General features: G+C 36.5%; 2 protein-coding genes across 2 annotated transcripts; both read left to right on the plus strand.

The window, feature by feature from the left end:
• Positions 1-5,765, plus strand: LOC104442078 ((+)-neomenthol dehydrogenase). The gene is given in 5 exon segments (XM_010055373.3): positions 1-107; positions 216-462; positions 551-619; positions 1,033-1,215; positions 5,335-5,765. Coding segments are annotated over 5 exon segments (879 nt in total). The 5' UTR covers positions 1-87; the 3' UTR covers positions 5,695-5,765.
• Positions 5,766-7,585: 1,820 nt separating this feature from the next.
• LOC104442079 ((+)-neomenthol dehydrogenase) lies at positions 7,586-13,986 on the plus strand. Its single transcript, XM_010055375.3, is given in 8 exon segments — positions 7,586-7,895; positions 10,847-10,922; positions 11,028-11,277; positions 11,984-12,052; positions 12,848-13,018; positions 13,447-13,507; positions 13,510-13,545; positions 13,548-13,986. Coding segments are annotated over 7 exon segments (885 nt in total). The 5' UTR covers positions 7,586-7,895; positions 10,847-10,899; the 3' UTR covers positions 13,823-13,986.
• Positions 13,987-15,195: the final 1,209 nt, after the last annotated feature.

Raw genomic sequence — 15,195 nt, forward strand, 5'->3', positions numbered from 1 at the left:
CCTTTTACATCAAGAAAATCGAAAAGTCTAGTTGCTTCTCCTTTTTCAACAGTGGACAGCTTCTCAGTAGCTACAGTTTGCAACCGAATGGCAGAGTCAACAAAAAGGTATTCTATTTCTCTAATGGGTTTTACGCATGCATCGGTTCCATCACACCATCAATTTGTTTGCTCTTCCTGTTATCTAAGAACTTTCTTATCCTTCTTGGTATTTAGGTATGCGGTTGTTACGGGTGCGAACAAGGGGATTGGCTTCGAAATATGCAGGCAGTTGGCTTCAAGCGGGATTGTGGTTGTGCTAACATCTAGAGATGAAAAAAGAGGGCTCGAAGCAGTTCAAAAGCTCAAAGACTCTGGTCTATCTGATTACATAATATTCCATCAGCTTGATGTCACCAATCTCTCTAGTGTTTTATCACTCGCAAATTTCATTGAGACCCAATGTAGAAAGCTAGATATATTGGTATACATGCATTCCCAATTACATTCTGTCCCTGCCTTTTGTCGACCAATCCAGAAACTTGCTATAAACAAGTGTAAATTTTGTGCAGGTGAACAATGCCGGGGTTATTGGAGCCACTATAAATGAAGAGGCCTTCAGGGCCTCTAATTATTAAATGGTAAGCTTTTGAGTTCATGATTTTCTAGCCACGTGTAGCGATTGAGGTACGTGAAAATTACAAGCCCACTTGTTGGAAACTGTAAGTTTCCACATACCACCTTACTCATGTTAGCTAGATTAAGCAAAGGTCAGAATTTGTTTGAGTAAAGTTGACATAGTTATTCATCAGAATTCAGGCTTCGTTTTTCCTGCTCATTCTGCTGGTAAGAGGATCCTTGGTTTCCCAAGAACCCTGCTAGTCTGCATATCCTCTGACGTTTTGTCTGCGGAACGAACTAAGTGGTAGCACGGGCTGAGGTTCTTTTTGAGTAGGCTGCATCCTTTTCTTCATGCACTTAGAGAGAGATTATCACCGACAGATCGTGACTATCAGGCTATAAAGAAGGGGGCTCTTCTTGATTGTGACTCCAGGAACAGGATGCTGCTAAAGTCGATTGGAGCAAAATTTTGGTACCGTCTTATGAAACAGCCGAAGCATGCATTGACACCAATTACTATGGGGCGAAAAGAATGGTGGAAGCTCATATCAGCCTCCTCCAGCGGTCTGATTCGCCTAGGATCGTGAACGTCTCCTCCATCATTGGGAAACTCCAGGTAGATGCAAGAATATAATATATGAGCTCAAATAACGAAAATTAAGGAATTTGGGTTGGGTTTAACAGTCTGGATAAAATTCAGAATAAGATAAAATTTACCATATAATGTGTTTGGTGCCTACTCAATACAGGATAAAGTTGGATATAATAATAATATAATCTTCGGAGGAGGTGAAATAAAGATTGATATGATTTTTACTATTTATAATGGGAGAGTTATTTTTCAAGAAAATTACCGAAAAAGTCTAAACCTATTACAATTGTGCGATTTAATTCTACACTTATTATTATTATTTTGGCCAATAGAGTTCTAAATCTTTTACTATTATGCTAATACAATCAATCCAGCCAAATTTAGCCGGCTATCGTTAATATGGACGCTAGCCAACAATTTTTTTAATGATATTTTATATTTGAATTTTTTTTTTGTAATTATGCCAATATAATCCATCCAACCAAATTTGGCCAGTTGGTGTTGATGTGAACGTTGACCAACAATTTTTTAATGATATTTTTATTTTTTATTAATTTTTTATCTTTTGGTCTCTCTCTCTGCTTTTCCTCCTCCCACCTTCTTCCTTTGGCTTCGACGACCGATTATAGACGAGGGCCATAAGACGGATTAAGGCGAGTGACCAATGGCGAGTCTCTCTCTCTCTCTCTCTCTCTCTCTCTCTCTCTCTCTCTCTCTGTTTTTCCTCCTCCCACCTTCTTCCTTTGGCTTCGACGACCGATTATAGATGAGGGCCAGAAGCCGGATTAAGGCGAGCGACCAATGGCGAGTTGGGCAAGGGCAAGCCTCGCCCTCTTGTAGATTTGGCAAGGGCTCCCCTTGCCAGTGACTAGGTGAGCTCCATCTTGTCGTCACTAGGTGAGGTTTAGCCACTGGGGAGCTCACCATTGTCTAGTCATTGGAAGGACGGAGGAGGAAAAAATAGAGAAAAAAATTAATAAAAAAGAATGGGGGAGCTCATATCAGCCTCCTCCAACGATTTGATTCGCCTAGGATCGTGAACGTCTCCTCCGTCATTGGGAAACTCCAGGTAGATGCAAGCATATAATATATGAGCTCAAATAATGAAAATTAAGGAATCTAGGTTGGGTTTAACAGTCTGGATAAAATTCGGGATAAGATAAATTTATCATATAATGTGTTTGGTGCCTGCTCAATATAGGATAAAGTCGAATATAATAATAATATAACCTGAATAAAATTATCTTGGAGGAGGTGAAATAAAGATGAATATGATTTTTACTATTTATAATGGGATAGTTCTTTTTCGGATAATTACTGAAAAGTCTAAACCTATTACAATTGTGCGATTTAATTCTACACTTATAATAATAATAATAATAATAATAATAATAATAATAATAATAATAATAATAATAATAATAATAATAATAATAATAATAATAATAATAATAATATTATTATTATTATTATTATTATTATTATTGGCCAAAAGAGTTCTGAAACCTTTTACTATTATGCTAATACAATCAATCCGGCCAAATTTAGCAGTCATCGTTGATATGGACTCTGGCCAACAATTTTTTATTGATATTTTATATTTTATATATTTTTTTCAATTATGCCAATACAATCCATCCGACAAAATTTGGCTTGCTGGTGTTGATGTGGACGTCGACCAACAATTTTTAATGATATTTATTATTTATTTTTTTATCTTTTGCTCTCTCTCTCTCTCTCTCTCTCTCCACCTTCTTCCTTTGGCTTTGACGACCAATTATAGACGAGGGCCAGAAGCCGAATTAAGGTGGTCAGCCAATGGTGAGCTAGGCAAGGGCAAGCCTCACCCTCTTCTAGCTTTGGCAAGGGCTCCCCTTGCTAGTGACTAGGTGAGCTCCATCTTGCCGTCACTAGGTGAGGTTTAGCCACTGGGGAGCTTACCCTTGCCCAAAGATGATGAGATCAAGCTCGCCCTTACTTATTGACGATGAGGCGAGCTCACCATTGGCCAGTTATTGGAAGAAGGACGAAGGAGGAAAAAAAGAGAAAAAAAAAATAAAAAAAGAATGGTGGAAGCTCACATCAGCCTCCTCCAACGATCTGATTCGCTTAGGATCGTGAACGTCTCCTCCGTCATTGGGAAACTCTAGGTAGATGCAAGCATATAATATATGAGCTCAAATAATGAAAATTAAGGAATCTAGGTTGGGTTTAACAGTCTGGATAAAATTCATGATAAGATAAAATTTATCATATAATGTGTTTGATGCATGCTCAATATAGGATAAAGTCGAATATAATAATAATATAACCTGGATAAAATTATCTCGGAGGAGGTAAAATAAAGATGGATATGATTTTTACTATTTATAATGGGATAGTTCTTTTTCAGGATAATTACTGAAAAAGTCTAAACCTATTATAATTATGTGATTTAATTCTACACTTATTATTATTATTATTGGCCAATAGAGTTCTAAAACCTTTTACTATTATGCTAATACAATCAATCCAGCCAAATTTAGCAGGTTGTTGTTGATATGGATGCTGGCCAACAAATTTTTAATGATATTTTATATTTATATATATATATTTTTCAATTATGCTAATACAATCAATCCGGCCAAATTTGGCTTGCTAGTGTTGATGTGGACCAACAATTTTTTAATGATATTTTTTTTAAACTTTTTTTTTTTTTTTTTTTATCTTTTGCTCTCTCTCTCTCTCTCTCTCTCTCTCTCTCTCTCTCTCTCTCTCTCTCTCTCTCTCTCTCTCTCTCTCTCTCTCTCGTTTAGCCACTAGGAGCTCACCCTTGCCCAACGATGATGAGATCAAGCTTGCCCTTGCTTATTGACGACGAGGTGAGCTCGCCATCGGCCCCATTGGAAGAAGGATGAAGGAGGAAAAAACAGAGAAAAAAATTAATAAAAAATTCTAAAAATATTATTGAAAAATAGTCACCCTACACCGGCTGATGTCCATGTTAACGTTGGCTAGCCAAATTTAGTTGGATAGACTAAATTAACACAATTGTAAAATGTTTATGACTCAATTGACTAAAAAAATAAGTTTAGAAATGAATCGGTATAATTACAAAAATTTAAAACTTTACTAATAATTTTTCTTGAATAACAATTTTCTTAAATTAATAAAATTATAAGCATAATTCAATATTAATAATATTTGAATTTTAGTACAAGAAATTCAAATAACAAAAAATACAAATTAATTTTTTAATTTAATCTTATTTTTATTTCTATATTTGAATTTAATTCTATATTATATTTGTAGGAGTATTGATACAATTTACTACTTAATAAAATTTTATAAGAAAATAATGGAATGGGAAAAAAGAAATAAAGGAGAAATAATTAAAAAAAGAGAGGAAAAAAAGGAAAATTAAAACAAAGAAGGCAAAAATGTCGCGAAAGATTTTTACCATCTCCGTCTCAGTGAACTTTTATATTCATTTATACTAATATGCCATTTATACTAAATAATATACATGCTATGATATAAATATATCCGGCTTTATTATTGTGATTCATCAAATAATGCATATGATATAACAAAATTTTTAGATTTTATACCTTATCCTATCCTATCCTATTTTAACTAGAAATTTTGATGACCAAACATAGCCCTAATGTTTGTGTTAGCAACTAGAGACCCAAACAGCCCCACCTCAGCCCAAATGAGTATTGGAGCTTATTACCGCATATTACATTGGCAGGTCTATTCCCCAATCAATCACCGCCATTTCCCTCTCTTGTTTCTCTCTCTATCTCTCTCTCTCTCTCTCTCTCTCCCTTCTTCTATCGCACGAGGCAACTTTTCCAAGCTTAGGAGGGTTGTTTGGGCCTCTAGTTGCTGTCCCGGCTACTACATTCCTTAATTTTTCAATTTTGGGGGCCCGCACATTAAAAGAGGATTCTAAAAAATAATTAGTTTGTTTGCGTTTTGTAGTAGATCTCCAAGGTGTGAAACATTGTCCAAAGCATTTGGCAGATCTTGAAACTTTGTTATCTGGGTACAGATCAGGTGCCATATTGACCGATGACCATATTATAGTACAGAGTCTCTAACTAGAGCTCAGCTATATGATGAGGTTCTCTCGTAACAATTGCTGCTTTTTCCCTTCAGTATGTGTCAAGCGAATGGGCCAAGGAAGTTTTGAGCGACATCGAGAACCTAACGGAGGAGAAAGTGGACGAGGTGGTGAAGATTTACCTTGAAGATTTCAAGAAGGATACATCCGCGGTCACGCCCGCATATATCATGTCGAAAGCAGCCCTCGATGCCTACACTAGGATCCTCGCCAGGAAGTTCCCAGGTTTCTGCATCAACTGCGTATGCCCCGGCAACGTGAGAACAGACATCAATCAGCACATAGGCGTCTTGTCCGTCGAAGAAGGCGCGGAGAGTCCCGTGAAGCTGGCGCTTTTGCCCAGCGGGGGCGTTACAGGTTGTTTCTTCATTAGGAAGGAACAATCAGAGTTCTGATGAAAGGTTATGACTAAACTCCTTTGGTTTGAAACACAATTCAGATGAATAAAATGCGTAGTTAACGAACAGCAGGCGAATGCAATACCGTTTATTAAATTGCCCATCATGCGATCAACATGGAATGACAAGACGAGTGGTTCTTGCATGTCTGCCTCGGATTTATTTCCCGCATCCTTTTTCCCGTAAATCTGGAACGGTCAAAGTACGTGCTCAGTTGTGACGTTGACCATGTGAACTCTGATGCTCATTACGTGAACGCTCCGCCAGTGTTTGGGGCGGCTCCTCTTTTGGAATTTTACACACTAGCAATGCATAATAAAGTCACTCGACATAGAAAATTAGCCCTAATCACACCACAAAAATTATGCAGTCACAGAAAACGAGATGATGATATAGGTTTAAGAGTCGGGCAAGAAATTGTGTAATTTTAAGGAATCAAAACAAACGGTGAAGGTCAGAATTTTCTACATTAGTTATGGTCGTGGTCCTTTACAAAGAATCACCCTCGATATTAATACACCCGAAAATCATTTTATTGATATAATAAGTGGTGCAGGATGAGATGCGGATTAGCTTGATCTCTCGAGGATCATTAACAAAATGTCACGACTTTCTTCGAGATGAATTGATGAGCTTTGACCCCAACCAACCATGCACAAAAACCATTAGAGCATTAGGTTCTCGTTTGCAACAAGGTCGCTTTCATGTGCTCGTTCTTCTCTTGTCGGCGCCAGCGAATTCACATCAATCTGTTAGGGACCACCGTTTACAACTAGACCTGTCCATCCTGTTGGAGGACTGCTGTCTAGTTCGTCGCTACTAGATTGTGGGCCTGTTTTCTAACAGATAATCTACAAACGGCTCCTACAAGGGGTAGCTAGTTAACCCTTTTGGTGAAAAATACGCGCATGGGCTTTTTTGGTACAAAATGAGCCACTTCAAATAGAATGTTGCTATTATGACTAGGTTAAAAGTAAACGACACGAGATTACTATTTAGAGGAAAAATGTTTTGCTCGAGGAAATAAGGTAGCAAAAAGAAATGCTAAAAAGCATTAGTGAACATCGTACGAAGTTCATATATTTCTAAAAATGAAATAATTATGATATCCGTTAAACGGTAAGAGTTTAACTAATTTATGGGATAATTACTAAAAAATCTTAAACCCATTATATTTATGCCAATTCATTCTTAAACATTTTGATTTGGTCAATTTAGTTCTAAAACTTTTGACAATTTACTAATGTACTACATCCAGTCAATTTTGATAGGAAATTACCAATGTCAATACCAACCGTCTTAGTGGCCAATGCTGATGCGGATAATTTTTTATATATTTTTTTTCCTTTCTTCTCTATTCATTCTTTTTCTTCTTATTTTTTCCTTTCACTATGGTTAGTGAGGGCCGTGAAGACTTTGTTGAATCTAGCAAGAGTCGTGGCCCTCGCCTAGACCATTATGGTAGCCTTGCCCACGGCTAGCAAAGTTGGCCTCGCTTAGCCATGCCTAGATTTGAGCAAGGCAACTCACCAGTAGTTAGTGAGGGCTTAGCAGCCCTTACCTAGTGGCTAGCAAGCCTCAATGTAGCTCGTCAGCTACAGTGAAAAAAAAATGAAAAGAAGAAAAAAAAAGGAAAAAAAGAAATATATTACTTCAAAGTACGATTTTTTTTGTATGTAAATCCTCGTAAAAGAAAAAAAAATTGTGTACGTAACATGCTGAGATTTTCTGTCTACTTTGTGTACTAATCGAGATATTCCGCCAACCTATCCTATATGTTGAATTAAATGTTATTTGTCCAACGCCCAAGGTCCACAAGTCTAGACTGCTATCTTCCCGACAGATAAGCAACCACAAGGTCCACCATTCGGAAGAAGTGCCCCATTTGAAGAGATGTCCATGACTAATTAACCATTAACTTATTTAGCCTGTAACCACAAGCGCAAGTCTCCCTCTCTCTACTTTCTCTCTAATTTTTGTTTCAAAAAATTCTCTCTTCAAGCCTGGCGTCGTCCCTCTCCTGGTGTCGCTCCAACCGAACTGCAGCCACATTCCTGCAACTTTCTCCCTTCGTCTGCACAACCTCCCTCTTTGGTGTCCTCTCGAGGTAGTGGTGATTGGCACTCCTTGATTGATCGCTAGAAGTATTCAATTCCGGCCACCTTCTTTGATTGCTTTATCAGTTCAAATAATTTAAGGTAGGTTCATTGGAAGTCTTCACAATCAATTTCAATTGATCAATTAATAACCATTGATAGATTATAACCTAATGAAGTCTATACTTCAATCTATAATCAAAATTCTCTGTAGATTTTGATGAAATTGATTGATTACTAATTTATTTTCTGGAAAAACACTAGTAGAATGCAGGATATTTTGAATTCGATTATCTATTTAGTCAAGCATATTAAGGTGTTTTTCAACAAGGATTTCGGCCAAATAGCATGTCTATTTTACTAGATTTGCATGATTAAGATATTCTTAGGAAATTTAGCTTAGTCTAGCTAATTGTTTGATTTGAATGTTTGATTCTCCTTCTGGTATGAGCTTAACCAAACCTATTTAGATATTAAGTGATGATGATTTTTGTTGAATTCATCTTTTCATTCTAGATCAAAACATATTGATCTTAAATATCATTGGATAAGAGATGTTCTAGATGAAAAAGTTGTTGGAACTTGAGAAAATTCATACAGATCATAATGGCGCCAATATGATGAAGAAGACTCTACCAAGAGAGAAGCTTGAATATTGCCAATTGATAGCAGGGATGGTGAATCCCTCCACATTGTTGTGAGGGGGAGATTTGTTAGCTGGATTCACTCCTATGTGAAGGAAGCCTAATGAGTTGCAAGCCTCAAAAGAGCTTGAGCTCATATAATAAGTCATATGTAGAAATATGGTTTTTTCACTATCTTAAAAGTGGTAGCCGCAAAAAGACGTAGTAACAAGAGAAAAAGAGAAAGCAGAAAATCTGGGGTTTGAGTAAAGTCTAATTTACATCAAGCTAGCATTAGAGGTTGATTCGTGGTTCGATTGAGCTGAAATTTTGTCAGCATGTTTGTGATGCAATATTCTCGAATCTGAACGGTTTGATTTTCGTTTGAAGCTCCATACGTTAGATTTTTCATGGATTGATCAAAACCTGCGTTTTTTGTCAGATTTATTCTTGATCTCTTGTGAAATTCATGTGTATTGCCAAGAATTATGTTCTCGAGATATTTGATGCTATGTACCTCTAGTATTTGCTAGAGAAGAACATTGTTCACCAAATTTTGTTGATAGTAAAGATTTTCGGGTGGACTCTGATCTCGTGGTTTTTGATCTCCTCACATTGAGCCATGTAAAAAAAAAAAAAAAAAAACTTCTTGTGTTTGCGTGCTTGGTATTTAGTTTATTCTACTATATCGATTCATATTAGGTTTACACAAGATGAGAGATTATTTTATTTCGTTATGTTAATTCAATATTATTCGAATTGTTACTATTCTCCCATCACATGCTTCCTTGTCAAGCATGTGCTTGTTCGTGTCAACAACTGGATTATTTTTTATGTAGACAGAATATGACTCCTTAGTTGCATTGTATGGTTTCTGTTGAGCAACAAGGACCATGCCAAAGGTTTTGGCTTTCTCAAACAATTACTGAACTTAAGATGCATAGCATATCTAATTACGTGTTGTCGGAAAAACTAAAATGAAATATATCATTCTATTGAATGCCTTAGGGTCTAACTCAGGCAGGTTCTATCTGAGGATGCTAAGCTTCATAAGACGAGGGAGTTAGGGAACTTTCAGGAGTCAAACTTTCATTGGACATGGAATCTCGCAGATGTCAAACTAGAAACTCTTAATGTAATGGATGAATAATTGTGAACACCAAATAACAAGGACACAAAAGGACATTGTTCTTCTATTGTCTATTGCAAAAGCAATGACGAATAATTTAACAAAATGATGTTTTAATACACCAAGTTTACAATATAATAGGTTTTAATTGTGGGATTTTGTGGGACTACTGCTAACCGTTCTAAAAGCTTAAGCCATTAGATGAAGGGCATGTTTGGTTTGACTTTGAATAAATGGCTTTGGGAAAATGTAAATACCTTTGTAGTAAAGGAGTTTTTCGAAATGCTTTAGTATTCAACAAATTGTAACATTAAAGTGCACTGGAAAGTGACTTTGGTGTAAATACCGTTGGGTAAACCCTACATTTGCAAAGGGCTTTTATCCATATATATATATATATATCAAATCAAATCAAATCCTATGAAGCTTTGCTACCTACCAACCGCTAGCCAACTGTCGGTGGATAGGCAGCGGCTGCCTAAGGTCACACGACCCAGGCAGTGATTATCAGCCTTCGATGACTGCTGGGGAAGAGGAAGATGAATGGTCAACCCAAAAAAAAAGTCAACGGGTGAACAATAGAAATAGACTTACTTTTTCAAAATGCCAAAAGCTCAAAGCAAGTCTCCAACTATTTTAGAATTGTGGAATGTTGACATTTGGTCGATGGGCTTCCAAAAATGCTTGCCAAACATCTAATATTTTTCCCAAGGGGTTTAGGAGCTTAGAGCCCCTTGGGAAAGCTAAACCAAATGGGGCAAGAGGCATAATTTATTATTTAAATATTCTAACACTTACATTCATGCTTAATCTAGTCTTTTGCATAGTACTAAGCATGGAAATTTAATTGGGGAGGCAAATGAGGCATTGTGAGATTTAAACTCGGGACCTACAGCTTTGATATCATATGAAATTTTATGGACCACTACCAACTATTCTAAAACGTTAACTTATTAGATAAATACGTTGTTTATTATTTAAATATTCTAACATTAATAGATGTCATTATTAAACACCAGGTAGCTCCCAGTTGAGTCACATCTATACTCTCTATAAATTTTAAATTAAGAAGCGAATGTCTTAAGATAAGCAAAATAATTGGCCTTTTGATTTATATCAGTTAATTTATATCAGGTCTTGTCTTTGCAAGTGCTAGATTAAGATTAACGTCGTTTTACTGCGAAAAAAGACAAGTGCGTCGATGTTAATGATGTCTACTCTGCCCACCTAACGATGCTGACCTTCTGGATTCTTGTGATTCCGCAAATTTTACGTATTTGATTCTCTCGATGATTCGTTAGCTCCAAGCCAAACTCCATTTCTTGACCCCGTTTTCATTTCCAGTTCATCATCCATGGCAGACTCCAAATCTGAGAGGTAATGAACCCATCACCCTCATACATTTTTCTCTTTTTATTTCTTCCAGTTTCGTTTTGCTCTGCAAATCTGTTTATCCCTTTTATTCTGTACTTCTTTTTACAGGTGTGCAGTTGTTACAGGAGCTAACAAGGGGATTGGATTTGCAGTGTGCAAGCTCTTGGCTTCCAAAGGGATTGTGGTGGTATTCACTGCTAGAGACGAGAAGAGAGGACTTGAAGCTATTGACAAGCTCAAATTAGAGTGTGGTCTCTCCGATCATGTCATTTTCCACCAGCTTGATGTCTCTGATCCTGCCAGTGTTTCGTCTCTTGCCGACTTTGTTAAGCGCAAATTTGGAAAGCTGGATATTCTGGTAAACCTCAGAAATTCGTCTTTATTTCGGGACCGACAAAGATAAGAGTGTCATATCCCGAACATGTATTCAGAGTTGATGGTTTGTGATAAAATATGCTAGTCTAGTGCCATGAGCGTTTCCTACATGTAAAGGCAAAAAGCCCTTGTATGGGTTGGGCGACCCTGCGCACCCGGTATCCTGTAAGAAAAGGCCCCTGACTATAGATAGATATTTTTGTATGTGAGATTGACGTGTTTGGAAGTTCTTGCGTTGTTGTGACTAGTGAGGAAAATGCGACCATTCCTTAACCCGGGATATGTTTGAACTTCCCTTGTCCGTCTGAGGTACAATATTTTCATAATGAGTAAGGGCTTCGATGAACTCGACAGAAAATTGTGCTTAAAATATACTGTAATTGCTTCTTTTCTTGAATGGTTTCTGGTATATGTAGTTTCAATCCGAGTACAAGACATAGAGTATGCACTGCTGCATTGATCTACCTTCTGTTGTGCAATGTACTGTTTGATGCAAGGGTCAAATGCAGATTTGTTCAGCCCCATTGCTCGGGCATTATCTAATCAGTTTAAAATTGACGGATGGTCGTAATTCATTACTTACTTTTCATTATATTACAAGGGAAAAGGATTTCTTGAGTACCTTTACACTCGTTGGCCTTATGCATTTATTGCAGAAGAATAATGTGCTAATAAAATCTCTTTCCCAGGTGAACAATGCTGGTGTCAGCGGATCCATTTTCGATGCAGATGCTTTGAGAGTTTCCGGCATTGGAAAGGTATGCTCTTGGTTTCTCTTATCATGATGTTGGTCGAGGAGAAATTTGATTTAAACATTAATTGGATTGAAAATTAGAAGCAGTTACTACCTGAGGTTCATTGCAAAGAGAATTGTTTGTGCAAATTAAATAAATCGAACACTGAATTTATGTGACTTGGCTGGTGTGACTTATCCCATAAGGAGAGTAGCACAAGATTGCACTACAGATCAAATGATACAAAATAACATAAATTAAAATCACACTCAAGTGACTCAAATACTCTTAGTGTTTCTCGGCTCCAATTACATGCGATAATTCATACGGTATTTGACCATCGTAATTTCTCGCAAACTAATTTCTCAATCTAACAAAAGAATTCACAATTCTTATTACAAGATTTCTCAGCTCCAAACAATTTGTCCTCTCGGACCAAAGAAAAATTATCAAACTTGAATTCCTGCTTTGCTTTCCTTTATGAGCGCAAATTTGATACATAATTCTAGCATTACTAGGTTTCTCAGTGAAGATATTGAAAGGAGTTTCTTTTCAATACGAGTATGATGCAAATGACAGCTGAAGTTGTAACATCGTTCTCTTAGTAAGTTAAACGTGGTTATTCAAAGAAACGTCGCAAAGAAAAACCATTTGGGAATCAACCGGTACAAAGTTGAATTCTGATCCAAACACGATATAACTTGTTGGAATTTCTTGCGGCTAACTCCTTCTATGAGGTGGTACAAAGAGCGATTCAAAATGCATATTCATTGTTGTGTTTCTGATGCTAGTTCATAAAATTTTCAATTGATGATGCAGAAACAAGTCGATTGGAGTAATATTGCGACAGAGACATATGAGTTAACTGAAGAGTGCCTAAACATTAACTATTATGGTGCCAAAAGGATGGTTGACACATTCATTGGCCTCCTTCAACCATCAGACTTGCCCACGATTGTCAATGTTTCCTCATCGGAGGGGAAGCTAGAGGTAAGAAGTATATGATTTCAAAGTTATTTCTCAGTACCGTAAGAACAGAAATTTACTCTCGACTTAAGCTATCACATTTGATGCAAAGCCTCATTTTTGCAAGAGAACGCTAGAATGTGACTGGTCAAGCTTTAAGCTAGACTTGTTTGCATGATGTAGGTCTTATGAGAGTTTAGATATTGCCTTTGAAAAGCAAAAGAGATTTCTGACTGTGCTTTTTTATACAATGAATGAATTCTCTCAGATTTCTCTATACTGTTATGAAGAAGTGAAATATGTTCCTCGAATTCATTGCTTTATATTGTGCTTCCAAGTGGTTAATTATTTTGACATGTTCTATCTAGAACATTAGTCTATTGAAATGCTCTTCCGTGGTTATATCGCTGACGATGAATAACATTTCAATCATCCTGGGACCTTGCAATTAGCATTTACCGGAAGGCTGGGCTAAAGAAGTGTTCAGCAATGCTGAAAACCTCACAGAAGAAAAATGGACGAGGTATTAAAGGAGTTTCTAGAAGATTTTAAAAAGGTTCTCTAAAGACCAGAGGCTGGCCGACTCAACTATCAGCATATGCGGTCTCCAAGGTGGCCTTGAACGCGTATACTAGGATTATAGCTGCCAATTACCCCACGTTTCGTATAAATTGCGTCTGCCCTGGGTTTGTCAAGACGGACATAAATTGCAACAGCGGCTTCTTGACTCCTGAGGAAGGTGCAGAGGGTCCCGTGAGTCTGGCCTTGTTGCCGAAGGGCGGTCCATCTGGTCGATTCTTTCAGGGGACAAAAGAGGTTGCATTCTGATCGAACATGCTCCATTTTCAATTGAGGGAATCTAGAAATTTGAAATCTATTGTCTGTGTGTGAGATTTAAACATTGGAATAGCTGATGAAAGATTCTGATACATTGGTGTATACCTGCACAGCTCTTGTTTGGTGTGAGCTATATGATTTGATATCTGCAATAATGAACACGCCTTCCTCAAAAGACCTCATTTGTGATATTTTTCTGCACTTCCCATACTTGTGGTCAAAAGAAAAACAAGCCCAAGTGAACTGCAAAAGATTAACTATGAGTTTAAGACCTCGCAAAATACTAGCAAGAAAATTGAAAAGTCCAGTTGCTCTCCCTTTTTCTACAATGGACAACTTCACAGTAGCTACAGTTTGCAACCAAATTACAGAATCAACAAAAAGATGTTGGAAAGTGTGATCCATTTTCCAATTTCTCTAAATCTCTCCTCGACTATATCAAGAATGGTGGCTAGCTTAATCATGAAGTAAACTTGAAAATACAGCTATAACTAGTTTACCTAACTGTAAAAACCATGATTTTTCCTCCGAAATAAAAACCATGCCTCAAAATTCTGGTTTACCTAGCAACTATAAGATTTGAGATGCGCAAGTACCAAATCTAAGCAAGAGACATGGAAATTGGTTTTGTGGTTTCGCTTGACCATATTTCAGACATATTTAAAATAAAGAAGTTACTAACAATATACTTGGTTTACAACATTTGAATGCGAGTCTTTTGATGAGGTCTTTCTTCTGCTAATCTATAATAACCAGGCAAAAGCTCATGGCTTCTTTATACAATTAGTAGACTTAAAAGGCTCTGTTTGTTTTTTTATTTGAAAAATATTTTCTTAAAATGGATTGTTTGTATCACTTATGAAATTGAATGAACAAAAAATAATTAATAAATTTATGAAGATATGAATTGTTATCGATAATAAATATATTTTTCATTCACTAATTAGTTCAAAAGATTATTATCATTGAGAAAATGACACAAGTGATCCTTAAATTATGAAACAATATGCAATGTGATCCTGAATTTTTAATTTATTCAATGTGGTCCCTAAACTTTTGGTACATGTTGAAACTAGTCATTGGATTATCTGAAAATGTTCAATTTTATCTTTGAACTTATATTTATTAAAGGATAACATTGGTTATTTTTATATAGTCTTGAGGTTAGTTTAAACATCACCAAAAATTTAGGAACTATATTGGGCTAAAGTGCAAAGTTCGGAAACTAAATTGCACAATGAGTCAAAATTTATGAATTATTTGTGTCATTATCCCTTAATTATTTGCTAGAGTAAAATGTCATAAATGTGAAGGTATTAACAACCCTCCATTAGAACCTTCCAGGCAGCTCCCACTATTGGGTT

This window comes from Eucalyptus grandis, chromosome 4 (genome assembly GCF_016545825.1).
Source record: "Eucalyptus grandis isolate ANBG69807.140 chromosome 4, ASM1654582v1, whole genome shotgun sequence".
Classification (NCBI taxonomy): Eukaryota; Viridiplantae; Streptophyta; class Magnoliopsida; order Myrtales; family Myrtaceae; genus Eucalyptus; species Eucalyptus grandis.